The sequence below is a fragment of the Notolabrus celidotus genome, chromosome 20, assembly GCF_009762535.1.
Source record: "Notolabrus celidotus isolate fNotCel1 chromosome 20, fNotCel1.pri, whole genome shotgun sequence".
NCBI classification, from domain to species: domain Eukaryota; kingdom Metazoa; phylum Chordata; class Actinopteri; order Labriformes; family Labridae; genus Notolabrus; species Notolabrus celidotus.
The window spans coordinates 6,163,943-6,190,369 of record NC_048291.1 but is presented as its reverse complement, the minus strand read 5'-3'; the positions used below and the strand labels follow the sequence as shown (position 1 = coordinate 6,190,369).

General features: G+C 38.6%; 1 protein-coding gene across 1 annotated transcript in view; it reads left to right on the top strand.

The window, feature by feature from the left end:
* Positions 1–26,427, top strand: part of stx1b (syntaxin 1B) — an 89,188-nt gene that overhangs the window by 44,144 nt on the left and 18,617 nt on the right. The window contains exons 2-4 of the mRNA XM_034710841.1: positions 1,542–1,616; positions 4,038–4,137; positions 16,729–16,803. Of these exons, the coding sequence (XP_034566732.1) occupies positions 1,542–1,616; positions 4,038–4,137; positions 16,729–16,803 (250 nt within the window). The remainder of the gene's footprint in view (positions 1–1,541; positions 1,617–4,037; positions 4,138–16,728; positions 16,804–26,427) is intronic.

The window sequence follows — 26,427 nt, the reverse complement described above, 5'->3', positions numbered from 1 at the left end:
CAAGTTGCTAAATTCAGCTGTTGTTACAAAATGTAAAAAAAAAAAGGACACTTGCTTAAAGCAGCTGTGAGGAACTTTTATTTTGTATCGATTCTGGCGCCCCCTTGTGGACAAAGTGATACCTCTTATCTCTTGTCCTATACATGCAAAAGTAGTGTTTTCAACAAAAGCCTCATCCTGTTGTCTTCAACAGTCAACTTTATCAGGCGATGTGATTATTTTCTATAAAAACAGTCAAATAAAGGCTGTTTCTGAAGCAAGATGCCCATTATCTGGTCTGGGACCTACACCCCCAGGGCGGTTTCAGGCATTAAAAATTACAACAGAGAAGGTGCTAGTGTTGCTGCTGATGGTCTTGTTTGCTATTGAAGGTTATGAAGAGGCATCAGTATCATTTTCAGTCTGTTTCTCAGCCAGTTCAAAACTCCTCACAGGGCCTTTAACATTTTTTATGACTTGTTATGAAGATAAGATATTTTAAGATGAAAAGGCTTACATTCGCTCAACTGGCTAATGATCAATCCTTGATACAGATAAGAAAATAACTTGTTAGCATGCTGGCTTATGTTTTAAATGACTTTTCGTGCCGGCTGCTGTCTTAGATTCGTTGTGATGATGAAAAAAGACTCGGAAGCATGCTAGTTTTTGTGTTTTAAATGGCTTATGGCTAACTAACTAGCTAATCAATGCTGTATCTCCAGTTGATAGGTTAGGGTTGTGTTGGTTTTGTGGCTTTCTGTGTATAAAGTTGTTCTAGTTTACTGACAGAGGATGATCACCTGTCGGCCAATCACAGAGAGCGATCAGGTTTGTCAATGACATGCAACACGCGTCAGATTATTTATTCAACAAAACACAACCATCAAGCTGTTCATTGTCTGCAATCAGCATATCAGTTACACACACACACACTCTCGCAGACATTGAACACACTTGTCTCCATCAACAATAACAGAAATCCAATCAGTGTAATTTGAAACTGTTTACGTTGATCGAGCGTTTGCTTTAGTCTGAATCACCTGCTGACCTCACCTCATTCTACCTGTCTGTGCGTGTATGTGTGCGTCTGTCTGTCTATTTTTAAACATGATACTATGAAGCATGTAACATCTCTACCTATAATGGTCATTTTTAATGTCTTTTGGTAGATATTTTGGTTTTAGCTTTTGGATGAACTGAACTGTAGTTTAGAGAGGCAATACAGGGACTAATCTGTGAAATCTGGAAATGTATTTTGAAAACCTGCACTGACTGGGCAGCTCTGGATTTGCAGTGACTCCTGAGAAACTGAACTTGTTTGTGTTTCTATAAAAAGATATCTAGAGTAAAGAGGCAGTCTAATCTGAAACTTTTACAAGGCCACATATGGAGAGACTCGAGTGTGGACAACAGTACGAAACTATAAAATCTTCTGCTCCAACTTCAAAACATATTTAGTAGAAACTGTTGATGTTTGTTCATTTTCAAGTTGTTAATGTTTGAAGTCTTTAATGTGTTTTATGTGATATTAAATGTTTTATTTCTCTCGTGTCTTTCTGCAGGCTAAGGACAGCGATGATGATGAGGAGGTGGTGCAGGTCGACAGGGACCACTTCATGGATGAGTTCTTTGAACAGGTGAGACAAAACACTCACACACAGTCAGACATAGATAACCAATACATGAGTAAATCCCACACAGCATACACTGTATGTTTGATAAAACTAGGGAGTAGTTTCACTTAAATCAGAATGAACTCCACTCTTGAAAAGGAAACAAACAAACAACAAACAAAGAATCATGTGTTTTGATTTCTCCCTCAATATATATTTTAGAGCTGTCAAATAATTACCTTTTTAAATGCAATTAATCCTTGACCCTTAAAAGTGAACCACCATTAATTACAATTTTAATCATGTTTTTAAAGTGATGCAATTTTGCATTAAAGAACAGTTCATTTAAGTATAAACAGCAAATGCAATACTGTGACTTCTCTGTGAAATTAACTACGTTCTTGTAATTCTAACATTTCATGAGTCAATAGTGTTCACCTTAGTTGACAAAGCTGTGTGGATTCTTGTATGAGTACACATGTACATGCAGATGTGCCTGTGTATGTTTGACTTAAAATCAGGAGAGGCAGTGGACAAGCAGACTGACATCAGTCTGATTAGCTGCACCTTTATGCTTTGCTCGTAGGTGGTAGCTCAAACTCAAAGTACTTTGATGATATTTGAATTAGTTTGACTCAAACTGCATATGACTTTTGATTTGTCATATTAGTTGTTTTTTTCTAAGTGAAATGTGTCATTCAAAGCGTAGTGGTGGTGTTATTGGCAGAAGGAAACAAGAAGACACTGCGGCAACTTAACTACAGTGTGCAAAAGGGGACAAAACAGCATGCAATTAAAATATTGGAGTGTGTTATTTTTCTACTTTAAATTAATCACAATTAATGCATTACAGCTGACAGCCCTGTGATGTATTTCGGCATTTTTGTGTTTACTGGGTAGGACAGCTGGAGAGAGTCGAGGACCTAGGCCAGAAGCGCCCAGAGGCCTATAATGTATTTAATATTTCACAGATTTTCATTTAAAATATCCTGAAACAGTGCCTGCATTTTCTCTCCGATTCCTCTGAACTCACTTGATGATACATAACTTCAATAAAAATCACCACTTATTTCTGTTTCTTTTGTAGAACCATAAATAATTAATTTATGAAGTATTATTTTTCTTGTAGACAAAATCTGACAGCCCTGTGATGTATTTGGGCATTTTTGCGTTTACTGGGTAGGACAGCTGGAGAGAGTCGAGGACCTAGGCCAGAAGTGCCCAGAGGCCTATAATGTATTTAATATTTCACAGATTTTCATTTAAAATATCCTGAAACAGTGCCTGCATTTTCCCTCCGATTCCTCTGAACTCACTTGATGATACATAACTTCAATAAAAATCACCACTTATTTTTTGTTTCTTTTGTAGAACCATAAATAATTAATTTATGAAGTATTATTTTTCTTGTAGACAAAATCTGATGCAGCCTTGGACAAGTGAGACTAAGAATAATAACGATCTAATATATATAACATATAAAAAAACTGCATTCTAAAATTCAAGGAAATACAATGAAAAGAGAATATAAATATATAATAAAATATAAATGATTGTTTTATATTTGTGATTCTTGATTTTTGAAGTAGAAGCTATTTTTTCCCTTGTGACCAAAACATCAAAATGACAATATTTCAGTTCTGATGTAGAGTTATTCTTGAGATTGTGAACAGGAGTTCAGGATTCTCTCTCATTTAATTATAATTTTAAGCTCGAACATTTCCTTTTTGGAAGTCCAGCTAAACAGAAACAGATGCAGGACATGATGGTTGACAGTTTCAGAATACAGAGATGAAGCACATTTTTGAACAAGGAGAAAATATCAATGCAAATATATTGAACACATAGGAACATCCTGCAATACTGGGTGATAACTGAAAACTAACAGATCACACAATGCAGAGATCAGAAGACTGCCTAATATTCAAAACCATGAAGCAAATAAAGACAATGATGTGTGATGTGAATGCAGAAGTACATTTTTCTTCTCAGCTTTTGATTCTCTAAAAAGAAAAAAATTCTCTGAAAAGTTAAATTCTACAAACCCTCAGTGAAGCATTTTAATCCATCTAAACTTCACAAAATATACCTTTAATTATTTGGTTTAGTGGAAAAATCAGAAGTTGTTTGTGGCGTGGGAGAGCAGTGACCTTCAATCCACTGTGGAGGGTAGATTATCCTCCTCCGCCGATAGACATTGACTGGAACAACACACACACACACACACACACACACACACACACACACACAGAGATCTGGTGTTAATCCCCCACCTGAGGGCAGGAAGCTTCAGAGCCGATCATCATCTTGTGTGTTTGTCTTTGTGGAAAAACGACAAAAAAAACCCCAGCTGATCATCAGAACAAACACCATCTGATGGTGGAAAGTGGTGTACTTACTGGTCGTTTCTGAGCTGTTTCTTGTGATGTGTGTGTGTGTTTGTAGGTGGAAGAGATCAGAGGCTGTATAGAGAAGCTGTCGGAGGATGTGGAGCAGGTCAAGAAGCAGCACAGCGCCATCCTGGCCGCACCCAACCCTGACGAAAGTAAGACTCTCACTCTGAGACATTTCTACTGTTGTGAGGACCGACACTGACACGCTCTTTACCAGATACACTTTATTCCATGTCTGATTTAAACTCCTCTCTTCAAACTCTCTATCAGTGATTATAACAGTATATATATGGAAACATCTGCGAACACTGACATCCTTAGAAAGAAGAAAAAATGAGCAGAAAAAAGTTGATAAAAAAATAACAATCGAGTGTGACATCACTTGTTGGTTTCAGGACTGTGTACATGAAGCCTTGATTTAGCATTTGGTCACCACCATGTTGATTGTCTGGAGCCAGAAGTGATCAAATTTATATAAGAGGATGCTGGAGAGGAGGGAGGGGTTAGTAAACGTTAGGTTATCAAAACCAAACAGTCTGTGCCCGTAGCTTCTGACAAAGCTAGTTTACCTGTGTGTTTCCAACAGAATGAGATCTTATTTGAAGTGGTGGCTCACCACAACTCTTCATTTATCACAGGGTGAATTGAATGAAGCAGACTTGCCTCTTTGCTTGCCCAAAGCTCTGTCAAGAGAGTGTCAGGTGAACAAAATGTACTGCGTAATTTAAAATAACCTGTTCTCAGGTTTCTACCGTTCGCCTTAATCTCTCCAGGAAAAGCACCACAACAATCCCAACTCCTAGATTATAGGTGGCAAAAAAAATAATGCTCAGAATACTTAGTCTGTTTCGCCTTACAGCGCACAGCGAGATATATTGTTTGTCTGATAAGTACATGAAAAAAATCTCCAAAAGGCTCCAACACCACAAATACAGCCGAGAAGTTAAGTTCATTGACTGAATTAGCTAGCAAACTGCTCCCACCTGTCACTCAAAGAGGCCACGCCCCTGATTATGCATAAGAGTAAGCCTTAATATAATTCAAATAGATGAGTTGTTTAAAAATTCAGCCCTGCACAGTTGTCGTGAAAAAAGAAATAAGCTATAGTGAGCTAGCCTGTTTTTTGTCCCAGGATGTAAACATGTTTATTTCTGCTGTAAAGTTCATTTTCACCTTTGGCTCTATGGGGATTGACCAAGCGGCAACCTCCAGCCAAGAGAATTGAAGTCAATGCAGAATTGTTAAAAAGTGGAGTTCATGGAGTGTCCGCTTGAGGCTGGCTCCGGAAATACCGGAACACACATACACACATATTCCAAAAAGCCGATCTTTACGGCAGAAATAAACATGTTTACAGCCTGGTTCAAAAAACAAGTGTACTGTAGTCTGGATAGCTCATTTCTCAATCGGCACACACTGTACGGGGGGTGAATTTTTTCATAATTCGAAGATATTAAGATTGCAAGATTTCAATTTCAAGAGGCACAGCTGACTTAATTGACAGGCGAGAACCCTGTAGCTGTTGGCTAGGAGGCTCAAAGTCCGCCTCTTTAACACGAGTTCAACATTTCCAATATGGCTGCCGCTGACGATTGGCTTTAAAACAGCGCTTCAGAAACAGATGGGTGACGTCACGGGTACTACGTCCATTATTTATGCAGTCTATGGGAGTGGCTCACTTTTGGAGACAGCCTCATGTGGACACTAAAGGAACTGCAGTTTTTTGCACTTCCATTTTGGCTTCTCTTTTTAACATGGGGGTTGCCAGATGGTGTTAATGAGAGTTTTAGGATCCTCAAATTCAGTAAGTTCTTGGAGTTTTGGGGCATTTAGGCATTTCCTTCCTTCCTTCTATCCTTCCTTCCTTCCTTCTTTACTCCTTAACTACCCTGACTCCTTCCTCCCTCCCTAAAATCCCTCCACCTTTTTTCCTTCCTTCCTTCACCTCAGCCAAGCTCCTCCTGACACATCAGTTAAAATCAAAGCAGTCAGTTTCAGCTATAGAGCTCTGTGTTTTCACCGTGACCCTGGCTCGCTGTGACTCAGCAGCACTGACTCAATGTCACTGCTGAAGCCCCGAGCCGAGTCTGTGCTGTCACAAACACTACACTGTAAAAAAAGAAGTCTGCCTGCAAACTGCTTTATTATTATCCAGGGGCGGGGCACTAAAATAATCCAACTCCCTGAATGTGGACATCCTCTAAGACAGACATCTCCCAACAAATATGGCCGCCAGGGTTATCATCAAATCAGATGCCAGAGATACCTCGAGGTTCATCTTGAGACTTCAGTCAAAAAGGCTTTTAGCTTGTTGCCGGGCAGATAACGACTCTTCCTATCACTTAAAGATAGAGTTCTTAACCGTTCAAATTTAAATGATGTAGTCTGTGTGAAAAAGGTCACAGACTGGTGGATTAGATCAGGCATGGATATAGCCACAGCTGACATCCCTCAGCTTTTGGACTAACCTTGTGGCATTTAAGAGGTCACCATTTTGTTATTTGGAGTCAGAAGTTTCCATATTTGGACAAGCAGGTGAAGCAAGAGAGTACAGGTTAGATAACATTTCACACATGTCTGAAATAGTCAGACAAAAATAGAAACTAGACATTTATCTTTGTTTTATTGTATTTTAGTTCATTTTGTAAGCACACCACATTTCAATTAGCAACTGTTAGTTTGTAAAAACGTGTTTTGATGTTCTAGTTTTCATTAAACGGTTAGTTTTTGTTGACAGTGACTGCTAAATAGGTTAGAAAGGTGAATCTGTAATTCATGACAGGAGTTAATGCCAGCACTAGCTCAGTTAGCAGCAGTAGGTGACAGTCACTGCCATTAAAATTTGGAAAGTCGACTCCTGAGAGTTTTTAGAGCAAACATTTAAGACACTTTCACGTCGCCAAGGAAACATTTTGTCAATCACAGTTGGCCCCGCCCTAAATGATCACCAGCCTGTTTCTGATTCAGATTACAGCTGTCCAAATTCAGGGGTAGGATCCTTGGAAGGATTCAGCCTTTGTACCCTACATGGAGCACTCAGGTTGAACTGAAATGAGATGGTGTGGCATACAGAGGATTTTCTGTTTGTATAACCAGCTGTTCCCAACCTTACACTTGCTTCACAAAGCCAGCTGGCTTACTAGCTAGCTTCAAGAAACTTGACTATCATTTTAGAGATCATTTCAAGTTATTTATTTATCAATGTATTACTCGGCCACTTGAGAGTCCCCCATCTTGAATCGTGGGATATGTTGGGCTGTACCAATGCATCCTTTGTGGCTCAAGAAAAGTAGGATGCATCTGTCATTCATATTTGAAGGAACCTTTGAAATAGAACAGCCTTTGACCAAGGGGCAACCTCCAGTCTAAGAATATGATTCCAATGCGGAAGTGCTAAAAACTACAGTTCATCGAGGATCTGCTTGAGGCTGGCTCTGGAAGCACCAGAAACCACATAAACACCAATTCAAAAAAGCTGATCTTCTAATTTTTTCATAATGCAGCAATTTTGAAGATATTAAGATTATGAGTTTTCCATTATGAGAGGCACAGCTGACTTGATTGACAGGCGGGAACACTGTAGCTGTTGGCGAGGAGGCTTAAAGCCTGCCTCCTTACGTCACACTCGCTCGACAGCAGTTATGTTGAGTGCAACATTTCCAATATGGCTTCTGCTGCCGATTGGCCTCAAAACAGCGCTTCAGAAACAGATGGGGGGGCGTCACAGATACTACATCCATTATTTATACAGTCTATGATTGGGACACAGCTATGAACTGTGCATAAGGAGTGGATGTAGCCATCGTTACAACGTTCTTTGGTTGGTGGACCAAGTCAAGGAAGGGACTAATGGCAGTACTAGCATGGTTAGTATGACGCAGTAATAATTTCAAGATAAAATAAAGACTTAAAACAAAGTTAACTTTGTATAAAAATTGACACTTGTCTCCTCAGTGTCCATTCATACAACCAAACCTCATCTTTAGGCCAAATTTGACTCTAAATAGGACCATCATTTACACAATAAACATCATGCTGAATTGGTGAGGTAGGGAAATAAGATTGAGAACATAAAGTCATGAGGAAAGTGTTCACTGAGGGAATAAGTTAACTGAGAAGGGGACCATTTTTTCATAAGCTTCAATTCACTCACACTGCTTTTATTCTGTAGTCAGTGGTGGTGCCCCCTGCTGGACATTAGGGAGAATGCAGGCTTAAGTCACATGGATATTACTTTGTTCACAACACATCGGAACGATAGAAACAAATCCATCTATGAGTTTAAAAAAAAAAAGACATTCTTAATGAGCTCAGAACCCCCCCACCCCCCTGAGAAAACGAACAAATGAAGACATTCATTGTTTTCTGCTGATTAAAAAACGGACTCATGAGCTGTGTATTAATTAAATCCTGGCAACAAACATGCTCTTCTTTGGCGCGTGCTGCCGTCTGCCTCATATAAGCTGATTCCTGTCTGCTATAAATGATTAAATTTGAATATTGGCAGCTCTGGGCTTCCTTAGTGAACGCCCGCTGGCTGTGAATCAGTGTTATTCCTGCTCTTCTCCACACCAACCCTCCGTTACATAACCACAGAATGAGAAAACACGCGTCTGTCTTCTTATTTTACTGTTCTGTTTTTTTTCTGCATGATTTTGTTTCATATTTCTGCATGTTGGTGTTTTCTGTTAATGCATGATCAATGATTTCTTGTTTTTTTTGTTTCTCCTCCATCCTTCTCTGTTTGTACTTTTGACCCTCTCCTCTTCTCCTTCACCCTCCCTCCCCTCTTTTCCTCTTTACTTCCTTCTTGTCCTCCTCTCTTCCTTCTGCTCTTTCTTCTTCTTACCTCCCTTGTTCTGTCTTTCTTACACTTCCTATCTCCTTGCTTCTTTCTAACCCTACATTTTCTCCCTCTCTTTCCTCCCATCTTCTCTCTTACTTCCCTCCCTCTATCCTTCCTCCTTCCTACTATTTTCATCCTTTCCTCCTTCCTTCTTCTTGTCCTCCTTCGTTCCTTTTTGGTTGCTTCCCTATCACCCTCCCTTTTGCTCTCTCCTTCCCTCCATCCCTACCCTGTTTTTCCATACTTCCTTCCTTTTTGTTTTTTCTCTCTTTCCTTTTTTCACTCACTCCTTCCTTTCTCTCCTCCCTCTTTGCTGCTTTTCTTTCTTCCTTATTTCCTTCCTCCATGCTCTCCTTCCATTTATTCTATCTTTCTTCCTTCCTCACTTCCTTGCTAAATTCCTTCCATTCTTCCTTCCCTTATTCTTTTTCCTTCCTTCCATTCTTCCCTCCCTCATTCTTTTTTCCTTCTTTCCTCTTCTTCTTTCCCCCATTACTTTTTCCTACCTTCCATTCTTCCTTCCCTCTTTCTTTTTCCTTCTTTCAATTTCTCCTTTCCTCCCTTCCTACCCTTCCTTCTTCTTTCTTTCCTTCCGACTTTGATCCCTTCCATTCTTTACTCTTTCCATCCATCCTTCCTTCCTTCCTTCTGACCTTCCTCCCTTCATTTCATCCTTGTTTCCTTTCCGCCCACCTCCCTTCCTCTCTTGTGTGTGTGTCCATGTTGTGTTTTCGTTGCATGCTGCCTGTGAAGTTTCACCTGGTTGAAGTGTTTAATCTGCATGGAGCATGGAGAGGAGGAGGTGACGCCTGCTGACATGTGAGTGACGCCTGACTGAGTCTCTTCTCTCATTCTTTATGTTAAAACAAACAGAAAGAAAAAAACAACAGCTGGATGTTAATACATGACTTTAGGAAACGAGATCAGTTTGATTCAAAGAAAGACACATTTTTGCAAACATTTGCATCTAAAACTCATTTGTACTGATGATATGTTTTCAAATAATAAAAGAATATCATGCATGTGGTCATTTCTTTAATATAAGAATGTGCAGTACATCTTTCTTATCAACAGTCTTTATATTTAGGTTAACTTGATCAGAGTGGTGCTTTAAAACAAAAATATGATATATGTAATTTCCCCTATGATGATCACAATAAATTATAATTTTATAAATTCATAAAGCAGCCATCGAAGAGTGTCTTGACTAAAACAGAGGTCTGGCAAAACTAAAACATTAATTAAGCTTAGCTGCTGCTAACATTAGATAAGATAAGATAAGATAAGATATTACTTTATTGATCCCCCGGGGGGGAAATTCAGTTGTTACAGCAATTTAGACATAAGTACAATCAAGAAAGAAGTTTCAATAAGTACAAAATAAGTACAAAATAAAATAAAAAAATAAAATAAAAAATAAAAAAAAGTAAAATAAAATAGATAAATAGAGCTAGAGTACGATTTAGATATATACAATGTTACAAATGGAATTTAAATTAAATAGCAGTAAATTACAGGCAGTATTAAAAAAAAAAAAAAAAATGTTTCAGTAATGACGGGTTGACATGGTGTGATTATGGTTGGTAATGACAAATTAAGAAAGAATATTTGTATGTAATATGACCATGGGTTGTACTTAGAATAGTACTGTAATTTAACAAAATATAATATAGCAAGATAATTATATAATACAGTATATTATACATTATAATGCCAGCAGCAGTAGAGAGAGTTCGGGATGGGATGATGGAGTGTGACAGACAGAGCAGGGATGTTATGGATCTGTTCATGGGGGGGGTGGGGGGGTGTCAGTGGTCAGCATGGTGCAGTCTGTGGCCTCCATTACTGTTCAACTGTTAGCACGAGCTGAGCTTGTTTCTATGATAACAAGAGATTCAGATGATGACAAAAATCTTCCATGCAGTTAAAGGACAGAGTTTATATGATCAGTCAGCTCCTTAAAGGATCATTTTAACAGCTCTAACACTGCTTTGTCAATAAGTTGTATCTGAATCAACATTTAAGATCTTTTCATTACCCAGATCTCTGATGCCCTGAAAGGCTTTTATTGTGAAATTCCTGCAGGAAGTATTGTGAAACCTTTGGGTTTTACCTTAAATTTAAAATTGGAATTTCTTTCACTGTATATTATTGTGTTTTAGAAAACAGGCGTCACCCTGTATAAATAAACATGAGGCTAAATAGGGGTGAGTATTGCCAAGAACCTCACGATACGCATCACGATACTTGGGTCACGATACGATAGTGTCACGATACATCACAATATCACAATATTGTGATATATCGTGATATTCTACACAGTAAACACGATATTACTCAAAATTGAAAGGAAATATTAAGTCAAAACTATTTGATTGAAAACAACTTTTCCACTTTATTGTTTTTGAAATACTGAAGTTGTATTTTAGTTCCAACTCGGCCAAAATGTGAATTTTTATTATTACAAAAATATCGATATAAAGAGTTGAAATATCGATATCATATTGGAAGTTAAGTATCACGATATATTGCTGTATCGATATTTTTTCACACCTCTAAGGCTAAATGTACCTGGTTTCTGAATGAGGGTTGGTATATTCTGAGATTACTGATGACCCATCAATGATCTGTGATGAAGATGCAGCGTCCAGTGATGAAGACTCTGTCATATCAGTGAAATATTTGCACACAGATCAGACCGGTGTTGTGTAAGAAACCATCATCGTGTTAAACTGAGTCAACGTTCAGACTCCTCTTCCTCCCCGGGGTGGAGGCATGTCACTTCTCTTCTTCTTCTCCTCCTCCTCACTTCTGGGTCGCTCACTCCTCGCTGCAACACACCGACACACAAAATGCATTCCAGTGTTTCTCCCTGAATAATGCATGATGGGAGTTGTAGTGAGAGTGGAGGGGTACTGATGTAGTTTCATTTCCAAACCGCAGACGACTGTAAACACCCTGATACTCCTCCTCACATGATCGCTCCATTTCTCCCAGTGCCGGCCTCTCATTGGCTGTCCAAACTGTCAATTAAGAGATTGAATTTTAACATACAGCCAATCAGTGAGTTTCAAGATATCAATAATTCAGATTAGAGATGATGGACACGTTTAACAACACAGAGACTCGTGATACTCTTGTGATAGAGCCTTTATTTTTCATTCATTTAGCAGAACTTGTATCTCATTACAACACAAAGTTATTATCATCATTATCATGAGGCTGCACATGAGACTGCCTCAGAGTCCTGATACTTGTGGTGCTGATTTTTTTTAACCAAAACTATTTGACTTCATTGATGCTGAATTACAACTTTATTCTGATATAACAACTTTTTTGTCAGATAATTCCAAAATTGTACCTACATTTTTTTATATATTCTTAAAATTATAATTTTCTTCTCATAAAATACTAAGTGCAATAACTCTCATAAATATCATTTTTATTGGAAAAGTAAAAGTTTGTTCTCAGCAAACTCAGACTTCTCATAAAAGTAATACTTTAATGGAATCATCATTTTATTTTATTATTAAAAAGTCCAACTGTTTCTCATTTATATAAAACTTTATCCTCATCGAATTACAACTTTAATTTAAATCATTCTTACAAATCAAAACTTTATTTTACAAAATAAAGTTCTCAAGAAATTCTCATGAATTCCTAACTTTGTTCTCAAAGAATTATTACTTAACTATTATAAACCTCTGACTTTATCCTTGTGAATTTATGATAGTCTTATAAATGTATAATCAAAAATTGTATTATAAAATTAAAACTTTCCCTTTTTATTTTACATTGTTCTCATAAAATTAAGAATTGGTTATTGTGCAATAATGAATTAACTCTCTTATTGGTATGACTCATTCTCATCAGATTATATTATTATTTCTTTATATTAAGACCGTCTGATATTCTCCTTAATTCTCATACATTAAAATTTTTTCTCATATAATGTAAACTTTTTCCCATAATGTAACAACTTTGTCTGACATGTTTCTCATAGAATTCTGATTTTATTCTCATAAAAGTAAATTTTCTCATAAAGTTCCCTCTTTGTTCTCATGAAAACATCACATCATTACGTCTGTAATATTATGACCAAATCCTTGTAACTTCACAACCTTTTCTCAAAAGACCACACCCTTTTTCCAATGAACTTTACTATTGTAGTGTACAGCTTTATTTTTCCTAATCTCTGAATTTTTTTGTCCATAATGTACTTCCATATCTATAACATTAAATATCATGAGAAGCTTAAGGAATGATTTTTCCACATTTCAAATAAAAGCCTGGTTGTGTCAGGAGAGAGTGTGTTTTTGTAAAATAAAGAGTAATGTATACAATGACTCTCACATAAAATTTAGAAACCAGTGAGAGAGAATAAAATTAACAGATTTCATGACATGATTTTAATAATGCATCAGTGGGTGAAAATAACTGGAACCAGCCCAGACTGGTTTCTGTGCTACCAAGGGGATTCACTTCAACTTCATGATTTTACTCTTAAGACACAGATATGTCATATCTATTCAACATGACATTCTCTCATCTGTCTGTTATTTATTTAATTTAATTAATTATGTGTCTGTTCACTGTGGAGCATGAAAAACTGAGAAAAAATCCTCCTATAAGTAAATCTAAAAGAAATAAATCTGATGATGTCACTGGGAGCTTTCCTTAATGATGTGAGAAAATCTATTAATCTTCAGCCCTCTCAGTATTTAACTTTAGCATCTGATGCTAACAGCAGCTAGCGCAGGGAACAGAGAGGAGCAGGGAGGCGGTCAGACAGAGAGAGCAGGGTGAGTCAGAGGGAGAGGAGGCTGAATGGCACTGCAGCGCTCGTAAATCTGACTGCACTGCTGCAGTTATCACACACACACACACTCACACACACACGCACACACACGGCATCCCCTCCCACCAACATGGCTGACATGATGAGATGTTACTGTTTCTGCACACACATCATCAAACACCGACTTCACATCCTCTTCTTCTTCTTCTCTCGTGACCTTTTTTGGCTGCCAGATTCAGTTTCTGTATCAGAGTCCTCTCAGAGCAGCGGCTGAGACTCTTACATTTATATTAAATAAGAACACATTTTTATGTAACCTACAGTACAGATACCATGATTAGAAATTAGTTTATTCTGGTGTGCGGAAACATTTATAATCCACTCATGTATTCTGTAATTATTTGAACAGCTCATGGAAAATCTGTATCAGTGAAGGTTAAAATGAAATATACATATTTGTTTTTAATCTCTTCTTTTGGATAATTTTGTCAATATTACTACTTTGCAAATTTCCAGTTTTAACAGCAGTAATTTGGGATTTTTAAGTGGATTCCATCCAAAAATTTAGCAAATTTTTCTTACACCTTCTGTTATTCTGAAAGGCTTTAAAGCTTAGTTTGACACTTCAGCTAAATAGCTCAATGTTTCTCATTAGTTGCTTTAGTTATCAGGGTAAAAGACAATTTTAAAAACAGAACAATATGAAAAAAGGTTGCTTTTGTTAATATGCGACACATTTGTGTAATACATTTCTGGCATTAGCATATTTGCTTACCATGCAACTGGCAGAAAGAAGCTAAAGTTAGCATTCAACCAAGTTCATTCCTAGCTAATGTTATGTGACGGCAGTTTTCATCTTTCTAATGGTTTCGTGTAACACAGCCAAATGTTTCTATAAACTGTTAGCCGCTTCTTAGCTAATGCTGATGCTAGCTTAAATTAGCTGTTGTGTGACCAAGGTAATCAATCGGCACAAAAGGTGTCCAGCACATTTGTAAAGATTATGATTTCACCTCTTCCTGTTGACAATGTGGCAAAAATGTTATTTTCCGATAGCATCTGTAAAAACATGGAGGATATTTTGTGATTACTCTAAATTTATTGGGAGAGCAAAAAACGTAATTGTTGACCAGTCAATGTCAGCGAAAAGAAGAAAAAAGGAGGAAAAACTGTGTGGAAACCTTGAGGTGCATTTCGACCAAGAGTTCCGGGGTCAGAACTACTTTCCCCTGAACTAAAAGGTTCCTGTGCCCCCATTGTTGTCTGTGTTTCGACCGCGGGCTAAAGTCCCGGGTAGATTGTGCAAATCAGGCCAGTGACGTATGGAGGAAAAAATATATATTACATAATATTTTGAAATCTTAATAAAAATCTAAACTAGTATGCATTCCCAGGAACTCCCTCTGTGTTTCAACAACTGTGTAAACTCCACAAACACTGTTACATTCACGTGAAAGTCCCAGGACCTTTGAAAAATACTACCCATCAAGCAGGGGCTTTTCAGGGGGAAGATTATCTACCCCTGAACTAAATTTAGACCCTGGTTCCTCTGGTCGAAACGCATGTAGTTCATGGGTAATGTTTCTGTGGTCGAAAAAGGCCTATAGACTGTATAAAGTATGGAGTTAGTCTCATTGATATCGGGCGGGCTGAATAAAAACACTGCGGTTAATCTACCAATCAGACACATTCAGCATTGCAGGCCCTCCCCCCGGAAAGTCCAGGGAGCTTTGAAAAGTACTACCCCCCAAGCAGGGTTTTTTTCAGGGAGTGCCTCTGAATTTAGTATCTCTGAACTAAATTTAGACCCTGGGTCCACCGGTCGAAAAGCACGTAGTTCAGGGGTAAAGTCCCTAGTTCCTGCGGTTGAAACACGCCTATTGGCTTCTGAAGCAAAGTTTGAATGAATGTCCTTGGCCATGTTGGACATGTTGACTCAACCTAACTTTCAGTCTTTCTAGCAAGGTGCAAAGAAGCAGAGCTGAGGTGGGCCTTCAGCCTCCTCACTAATAGCTACAGTGTGTCTGCCTATCAGTCAAATCAGCTGTGCCCCCAGTTATGCAAAACTTGTAACTTTGATATCTTCTAAACTTATGAGTTTATTTTTTTTAATCACCCCATAAAGTGTGAACAAATAGAGAAATCAGTCATTCAGACCAAAATCACTTCCTTACCAGGCTGTTAATATGTTTGTTGCTGTTTTTTTTGCTGTAAAGATTGGCTTTTTAGAACGGGTGTGAACAGGCTCCCTTTGCTTTGTAAGCAAGCCACAAATAGATGCTCAAGGAACTACAGTTTTTAACACTTCCACATTGGCTTCATTTCTCAGGACATGAGGTTGCCGCTTGGCAGAAACTAGTGAGGGATGGATGCTAGAAGCTTTGTATCAATTCAATCCACAAGTAGGCTGATAAGAACACCATTGCCTTGGAAGCACTACCAACAGCTGAAACGCAGGGACCTTTTCTTTTTAGCTGTAAAAATAAATCATTTTCAAATCAATAAAATAATCTTTAAATCATTATTTTGTGTCAACTTTTTTCTATCTTTTGTTAGTAGCTAAGTATTAAAAGGATAATTCATAGTGAGCAGGTAGTTATGGAAAATGGAATCCATTCAAGGTGAAACAAGCATAACCAACAGTTTATTAAACATCACCCCTTTCATGTCCCTCCAGGATTTTACTTCTGCTGTATCCTCAGTTTCTGCTCTATCTGGAAACAATTAAGTTGAACATTTTGTCATTTATCCCAAATTTATAGAAAATGTATATTTCAGTTGTAACATTTAATGATTCTTTGGTATAAATGTTAACTAACATAAGCAGAATATGTAGTTACATATACTTATTTTAACCCTAACCACAATGTATTTGAGTTTTTTGTGGTAGTTTTGGTTCCATAATCAAACCAAGCTGCTGCCATGTCTCTGTGTTTAATGTCTGTCCAATCAGTTTTTTGTTACTATCAGATTCTACAAAAAATACAGAATCTATAGGCCTTGTTACCATACAAATGTGAAATGTCATCAAAATAAAAAACTCCAATAAATGTTTAAACTTTGTGAATCGACTAACTTTCTAACTCTGGTTTATTTCAGAGACCAAGCAGGAGTTGGAGGACCTCACAGCTGACATCAAGAAGACAGCCAATAAAGTCCGCTCAAAATTAAAAGGTACGTTCTCTCTCTCACTTGTGATCAGAGACACACGCACACAGAAACAGCAGATGATGAAACTGCAGACAGGTGAGCTCCAGCTGACGGTGTGAAACAGTTTGTGTGATGAATCAGCCGAGGCGGCGAGGTCACTGCAGGATTCACCGCTCTGCCAAACAGTCTGATTTGAAACACATCGACTTTTTATCTGCACACAAAGACGAGTTATGACCAAAGGTGGAGGAGGCGTTGAACTTTTAGACTCTGTGATGAACGACGAGACTGAAAACTGTCCCTGAATGCATCACCTCAATGACTAAATCAACCTTTTTCTACCTGAGGATCTGGAACTGAACCAGACCTTCCTGATATATAGAGGAATATTCACGTTGGTTTCCATCTAGAGTCTACTCTAGCACCCCCAGCAGGCCAGGTCTTCATTTCACAATGATGCATATTTGAATAACCTCAATGTATTGAACCCTTATAAAGACACTAAGGAAGCCAGACCAAACAGTTAGGTCATAAAATCATAAGTGAAGGCAAAAATATTGACCAATTACATATCAGCAGCCTTTGGTGCATGCAGGAATAGCAGCCAGTGTGGAGAGCAAACGCAGGCAGAGCAGCATCCATTATAATGACATCTCAATACCCATCTGTAATAATCTGACAATGATTTACAATTTTATTTATTTATCTCTCTTAATGTTAGCTAAAAATCTGTTCTAGATCAAATTACTTGATCAACAGATCTGCTTCACTTTGAGTCATGGAAGCCAATTAGAGTTTAGATTTCCTGACATCCTTGAATGCATCAGAAATGATTGATTTGACCTTCATTCCACGAACAAACAAACATTTTGAGAGAAGTTTCTTTTCCCCTTGAGATGAGACCTGAAAAAGTTTGACTTTATATATATTTTTTTTACAAATCTGCACCGTGATGTGATTTAAATCAGAATAACCCTCTCTGTAACTATTTACAGTGAAACTGAGACTCACGAAAAACAGATGAAGAGGCACTAGCAGGGCATAAAATTAACTTTTTACCTCATCTGCCATTGGCTAGTGACCTCCAAAAGATATTTTTCACCGGCCAAATAAAAACGCATAGTGACATTACTCCGTTTAGCTCTCTGTTAGCACCTCTTCTTGATCGTCTCCTGCCTCTTTGTTTATCCTTTTTGTTTATGGTGGCTTCACGCTAGGAATGTGTCGCCACATCTTCCTCAAAACTCTCCTTCACAAACTGGATGTCATTTACCACGCTGCTATCCGTTTTGTCACTGGAGCCCCATTCACCACTCACCACTGTCACCTGTACTCTCAGCTGAACTGGCCTTCACTCCACTCACGCAGACAAACACACTGGTTTCTATTCATTTACAAATCCCTCACTGGTAAAACCCCGTTATATCTACAGTCACTAATCAAACTTCACAGCACAAACCGTAGCCTGCGCTCAAGTAGCCTTATCAAACTCATCCCACCCAAAGCCCGGACCTCCTTTGGTCGCACCTCCTTCCAGTTTTCCGCTGCAAATGACTGGAATCACCTTCAACAATCCCTAAAGCTGACCTCTCTCATTCCACTCGCCACTTTCAAAAAACTAATACACCCCATAACTCAACATCACTTCACTTGCTTTTAAATTGCTTTTAAGTTGTTCACTGCTGTTATATTTTGTATTGTATTGTTCTGTCTCTAGGTTTCTATGTATGTCCTCTCTGTTTCTTGTTTTGTCTTTTATTTATTGTCATGCCACCTGTGTTGCCTCCTCGCCCAGGTCGTTATTGCAAATGAGAATTGGTTCTCAATTAACTCACCTGGTTAAATAAAGGTTAAATAAAAATAAATTTAAAAAAACGCTCTTCCCGCCGGGCTTCTTCAAGCAAAGGGAATGAATAGAAATCCAGTCGCTGAAGTCACGCCGTTCCCGACATACCAAATTGCAACACAAGTACAGCGCCCCGCGAGGGTCAAAATAGCCTGACAGTCGGTAGAAATGGGCGACTGAAAACAAAACCTCACATGCAATAGAAAAAAATTCCATCGGCCACTGGCGGGTTTTTTTGTTTTACATGCCAAACAATTTTTTTTCTCGCCATTGGCGCTTGGCGGGTGTTAATTTTACGCCCTGGGCACTAGTCTGGGGATGCGATGAACCAAGAAATTACAGCATTTATTTTCTAGACATATCTGGAGGGACACATCTTTTGATCTAAACTCAAGGTTGCTTCTCAATTAGTAGTAGTAGCTAATTGGACTGTTAACAGTGCAGCACCCAGAACATTCTAACAGTGATAAACACTGGCTACCCTAGAAATAGAGAAAAGTCTGGCATTGTTCATACGTATGTCCTCATCAAATGATAGCCGATGGGCTCTGAGATTAGATTTAACTGAGCATTGAGATTTAAAAAAAGACTGGCTTGAGACAGCTTGGACTGAGTTTTATTACACCTGTTCACTAAACCATCAAGGTGACAAGAGTGCCACAACTCCAGCAAAGCTCTCATGAATTCATTTTGACATTAGAAATTTGTCTGTGACAGTGAAATCAGAGTAAAGTCAGCTTAAATTAGCTGACTCATTGGTGGAAAAAGATGTCAGAAATAACTTCAGACTCCAGGTAGAGGAAGAGGCCTGAAAATTGAAAATCTCTCTCTCACAACCTCTGGGAAACTCTGGAGGGTTTTCTGTGACCCGTAAAGCATGAAGACACTGTTCATTAGCCATGCCAGCTTGTGTGCTTCAAGTGTTCTGCAAGAATTTAAACAGGGAAGAAGATTACCTTGAAAAGTCCTTGAGTAATACTTGTAGCAGCCAGTGTCCCCTCAAAATCTGACATTATACGTCCATGAATATTCATAGAAGCTTGACTTCTGGTTAATAAGAGTCTGGAGACCTCATTTAGGATTCCTTTAATCTGAATTTCTTTCCCGTTTCTGTTTCTGAAGTCCTTTTATCACCGAGTATTCCTCTTTAAAATGTGAATGTATAAAAAGATCAGAAGGGGGAAAATTCAGGAGTAGCAGTGCCTGAAAGCAAAGCTAAGATGGTTAAATTGGCACATTTACAGAAATGTCCATGAATGTGAGGTTTGCAGAAACTGAAAAAATAGACAAAAAGAGGAAGCAGCTCAGAGACACAAGCTAAGTGAAACTGAATCTAAATGTTACTTTATACGGGTTGAGGTCCAAAATAGGACTTTCATTTCATTCATTCATTCATTTTAATTTGATGCTCAGACCATGATCACATGGTATGGAGCCACAGAACATAAATTACAAATAACAAAACAATATAATGATGGCACGCGGCATGGTTGAAGTACAGCAGATCTTACTTAAACAAAGGAAGGACATTCTTCAGAAAAACTCCTAACTTACAGATAACTTAAACCACTGTGGTCCCAAAAATCTGTCCAAGATCCAACTGAACCTGATTATTTTTCAAGATGTTTATATCTGACTCATTTACGCCCCATGATGTTCAGGACCACATTTCAGAAAAGAAAAGGGCCCTCCCGTTTCTGAAATGTGGTCCTGAACCATGACCGACAGGAGGAGCTCAGTCTGTTCTTTTACTCGTTCTAGTTAGTACTCAAGCTGTGGCGTTGTGAACCATAGAGACGGATCAGGGAAGCCTGATAAAGATAATCCAACCTAAGGCATGGCAAGGCAGCTTTATTTATATAGCGCATTTCATACACAAGGGCAACTCAATGTGCTTTATATTAAAACATTAAAGCATTGGAGACATTCAGACAAGCATAAAAGAACACAATTAAAATGATGAATATAATAAAACAGAAAAGAAAAGGAAAATTAGAAATATGTTAAAAATGAAATTAAAATTTGCATTTAAAGCAAGTTAAAATGAGCTAAGATAGGAAGGCAGTGGCAAATAAAAAAGTCTTGATCTTTGATTTCAAAGAGGTGAGAGTTGGAGCAGACCTACAGCTTTCAGGGAGTGTGTTCCAGATATGTGGTGCTTAATGACTGAACGCTGCTTCACCATGTTTCGTTCTGACTCTTGGGACTGAAAGCAGACCAGTACCTGATGACCTCAGAGGTTGAGGTGGTTCATAAAGTAGCAGCAGATCAGCAATGTATTTTGGGCCTAAACCATTCAGTGCTTTATAAACCATCAGCAGGATTTTAAAGTCTAGTCTCTGACAGACAGGAAGCCAGTGTAGGGATCTAAGAACTGGAGTGATGTAATCTACTTTGTTGGTCCTTGTTAGGACTCGAGCAGCAGCATTCTGTATGAGCTGAATTCGTCTGATGGACTTTTTAGGGAGTCCTGTAAATACCCCGTTACAGTAGTCTAGTCTGCTAAAAGTAAATGCATGGATGAGTTTTTCTGCATCCTGCTGAGACATAAGTCATAACCTAAAGGTAATGAATGCACAGAATAGTTATGTTGCACCACTGTAAGACAGGTTGTGACTGACTTTTAAGATGTTGTGAAGGTAAAAAAAAAAAAAGGCTGTCCTAGAAATGTATTATACGTGGGAGTTACAGGACGCATCCTGGTCTGGTGAAACCCCAAGATTCCTAACAGTTGTTCTCTATGCCAGCTTGATGCTATCTAGGGAAGGTGTAACATTAGAAATGTCTGTCTGAGGCGTTTGGGGCCCAGGCACAAGAACTTCAGTTTTGTCTGAATGACGGCATGCCTTGAGTTTAGATAGCTGTTTTGTTTCATCTAGCTTCATGATAAGAATAACTGAGTGTCATCTGCATATCAGTGTTTCCCTTGCCTCATGGTATTACCCACATATTTATCCGCATCGAGAGCAAGCAATAATAATTTAAATCTGTCTGAGCTCAGATCCTCCAAACTGTCTGGTTTCTTCAACTTTCTCTCAGGACCAAAAATCTGCCTTTACGTTTAAATTAGTGATGTACGTTTTAAGTATTTTCCATGATTGATTTTTGGAAATGTTAACAATCAATTATCGATTAACCAATAAAAAACATATATATATTATTCTTATGTGAAAAACAACGCCAAATACATTTTTTCCACCCAAATTGTATTTTCTAAAGCAACGAAATGCAAATAACTGACGGTATTGAATACGTATACATGTTTAACTCTGATTATCAACGATCAGGCTCATAAAAATATTCTCCATGGACATAATCTTATAAAGTGAAGGCTCATAATAGGGGTGACCCCAAATAGTCGAATATTCAACGATTCGTTCTAACGAGCCTTAGTCGACTGCCAATCTCATAGTTGAACATTTGCATATGAAATGTGGATCATTCCATTCAAACCATGGGGGTGCTCAATGTCTAATTTTACATTATTTTCCTGTTTATCGTAAAAAATAGTGTCTCATTTAGCCTATTTTTATATAAATATAAACTTATTTAATGTATTTCTGAAAACAGCTCTTGAAGTGTTAAATCTCCTTAAAGTGGTAATTAAATCTCCCCTGTTAATTAAAGGTGGATCATTTAGCGGGAGCTGTAGAGCAGACGTACCTCAGCTGGCCTTTAAATCTTTCTACGTTCATGGCAGCTCAAAATGTCTGGAAATAAAACTTCAGATGATCCTAAAAATAGTGATGAAGATGAGGAGCAGCTTCATGAAGAGGGCTGTTAGATCAAGGATTACCGGATACCACAAAAACTGTACGGGGCCAAAAGAACGAGGAGGGATACCCAAAGCTGTCCGAAACCTCAAAAACAATCCACAGCATCCCATCCACCTCCACATCATCAGAGAGGATATTCTCAAAGACAGGATTTACAGTCAACAAAGCAAGGAGCGCACTTCTGCCCGATGGTTTTCTTCGCGGACAATTTGAAAAGACTCAAGCGGACAAAGACGCGATGAAAGACTGTTTTAAAAGGTTCTGTTAAGAGATTTAAAAACCCTTTAGCTGGTTCAGGTTTGATTTTGAACATTATACAAATGTTTTGCCTTAAGTTGGACAAACTACCCTCCGCAGTGCTGCTCTCTGCTGTGCGAACACTGTTTAAATATCTCCTGATTCCTTATTCTATAACGGTGCGTTGTTCCATGTTTAACAGATGGTGGCCTTATTTGAGTTTTCTCTCCTTCATCACCTCGTTGTTTTTGCAATATAGATTTAAAAAATCTAAGTTTTATACTTATAATATTCTGTTGTCCCTTTTACTTTAAGCTTCGAGTCTCTTAATTGTAAAGGGTTATGTGTAATATTGTCATGCGGTCACCATCATGCAGACTTTGGGTCAATAAGGAAAAACAAACATTCGACTATTCATCGACTATGGGCAAAATCTGATGAATCAGATTCGACTAAGCAAATCCTTAGTCGAGCTCACCCCTAGCTCATAATACTAACAGAAACGTACTTCAGACTCACAGTGTCCAGTTTTCTGTCTACTCGTTCTTATTGAGAAAAGTAAACATGTGTACGCGGTCAGGTGTCAGCCAGGAGCGCAACCGGGTCATAATCAGTCCAGTGTCAGAAAAGCCCAGACTGCTCTGATGTTGCTGGTCTGCAAACATAGCGTACAAGCAATTCCCATCAGTCTGTTGGTTTTGTATCCAAAGGTGGGGAATTGTCCTGTTTAAATTTGTCAACCTTTGTGTCGTTGTTGGCAGCAGTTGCGTATTGATCCTCTTTAAAAAGAGACCAGTCACTCAGCCGCAGCCGCCAGCTGAGCGTCTCTGCTGTGCGCAACACCTTTAACAGCTGATTCACATCGAAACATGCTTTCAACTTAAAACACCTCCCTGATAGCTGAATGTAATATGAGACCACATGATGTTTGATCCACATGATGGAAAATTGATAACAAAAATGTGTGTTTTGAGTAATTTCTTAACAATCAATTAATCAATTAATTGTGTGTATCCCTAGTTTAAATGAAATAAGGATTTGATGTTAACCCTGGTAATAATCGATGTCGACTGATATGAAATATTTTATCGTGATAACATCATTTTCAATATAGCCCAGCACTTCTTGTGGTAGTGCAAGCTTAATGACCACAGAGTGTAGAGTCTGACTTGAGTCCACGTCACTGTGTCAGAGGTTTTAAGTGTAAACATTTGCAGGACTAACAATAACATAGTGTCGTACTAGACAGTTTGTGTAACACCTTTATTAGAGGGATTACTCTGTGCTCAGGATAAATATAACTCCATACAGGTCAAGTGAACCAACCAGGCCTTTTATTAGAAACACTGACATGACTCAACAAAGTGTTTTGTGACCAGGTTTATGGTAACATTTTTTCATCTGTTATTTCATGCACTCCTTTATTATAAGGTTCACGGTCCTCTGTGCTCAGTATCAGAGTGACTGTTGACCTTCAGTAGAAGAAGAAGAAAATATTCAGAACCATGGCGGTGATTTATCAAGCTGTAATCATTGAGACAGGTTCACACATACACACTTATTCACAGACACACACTTATACACACATGCAGACACTGGCCAATGAGCTTAAAGCTACTGAAAATGCAGACACACACAGACAGACACACACACACACGCGCACACACACACACACACACAGTGAGTGCAGCAATGTTGGTTCATGCTGAAGGTTCAAGGACATCGCTGCTTTAATGTGAACAGCCAGAGGTTGGACTGCACACACACACAAAGGCCTGTGCACATATGTACACACAGAGACACATCCACATGTCATTCACACACACACACACACACACACACACACACACACACACTGTACATATGCAGTCTGAGAATAGCGGTGATGCTGGAGATAAAACTATAATTGGAAACCCCACGAGGGCTGAGTGTTATTGTCCTGTCTCTTTCTCTCTCTCTCACTCACACACACACAAACACACACACACACTCTGCAGCATGCTTCCTACTGTAGATGTCTAGGCCCTAGGGAAAGGGGTGGGGTGGTGGGGTGACGGGGTGGGGTGGAGGCAAACAGGCCCCGCCCACATTGTCGACAGCAGGTCTATGTTCTTGAAAAGTGTTCGACATGCCGTGTGACCATCAGAGTCTGACTGAGTAGCTGTTTGAATAAGCTGCAGATAATATACAGAATTCCTTATAGTAGCTTTAAGTCAGACGAGTACTGCTTTAAATGTACAGGATAAAATTTCACATGAAACAACCCTGGCATCTCACTCTATGGAGCTCCAGCTGATGAAGCTTTGGGGATATAAACAGAAAGTGTAATGTGGCCGCGCAGTAAGCAAGTAAGCTGTGGGCTACAACTTCATTAAAGTCTATATTTGTTTAAACGTTGGTGCTAATTAGCACAGTGAACACAGTTAGCAGCTTCTGTTTTCAGGGTCCCCATGGATGAACAGATAACTATCACTTCTTACTTTACATTCAGAGGAATACTAGGGATGGGCATTTCAAGCCAAAATACTATTCGATAATCATTGGCATCTATTCAACGACTATTCAAATAATTCTCCCCCCCCCAGCTGTCCCAGTAACAGCCTGTTTTGTTTGTGTGGCAGTCTCGTTAACCAGCAGCAGGCAAGGTGCTGCTAGTAGCGGGCACTGACAGAGTCTGTCTTGATCTTTACGTCAGTGTTTCTGTGACGCAGTGTGGCGTGTATGTTTACAGCCATGCTCTGTCTCTGGAAATACATGTGTAGTGGTGTGAGATTCAGAAACGGAAAAAATCGCCCCCCTGTCGCTAATATTTTCTTCTTCTTTTGATATTTAATGCAGTTAGCATTCTTCTTCCCCTGTTACTTAAAGCTGCTGTTGGTAGTCACAGAGTAAACATCTGTTCAGAGAGAGGGACTTCGAATGTCCTCTTAGCCCCCCAACACAGATCGGTGTGTGCAGTCATGATAGCGCCGGACTCATAACCAACCGGAGGACGTAGCAGGGGCCGCCCCTTAACCAATCAGGACAGAGGATTGGAGATTAGCTATGATTGGTCCGTCATAACGGGAACGAGGGGAATAATAACATTGCTTGATTCAAAGGCATTGGAAAACGCAGATATTTCGCAATAGTCTCAAATTACTTCACTTACCGATGAGTACTGATGGGTATTATGACATTTTCTCCAAACCCAGCAGAAAAAAAGTAACGTTTTTTACACCATTCCTACCAACAGCAGCTTTAAGTGTTCTATTGCCACCGTCTGGTGGGAATACTGAATGACAACCAGATACTGGTAAAAAGGATGAAACATTTTACTTTTAAAATAAAAAAATATTCAAAGTAACTCTTTGATTTTTACAAAGTAAAGGAATATTCGAATATTCAAAAATCACTGCCCATCCCTAAGGAATACAAACGTGATAATTCAAAAGGCGATTCTTCTTCTGATTTCAAAGCTGGATAAGCTGTTAGCTGCTCCTGTTTGCAGTATGGATACACAGAAAACTATCACTGGAGTGCTCTGGTATCAAAGAGAATGTATTAACATCATGAATCTAGGGTAGGATCTAAGAGTTTTTTTTCTTTGTATGACAAAATGTATGTTGAACAAAATGTACAAAATATTTTTATCACTGATTCTTTCAACTACTGAAGAAAATGGTGTGATATTTGACTTACAACAGGGTCAAGTAAATTTAGCAGTCTTCTATGGATAGAGATAAAATGTACAAACACAGCTGGACAAAAACACTTTTGGGTTGTGTGTCTACCAAAGCATTAATTCCC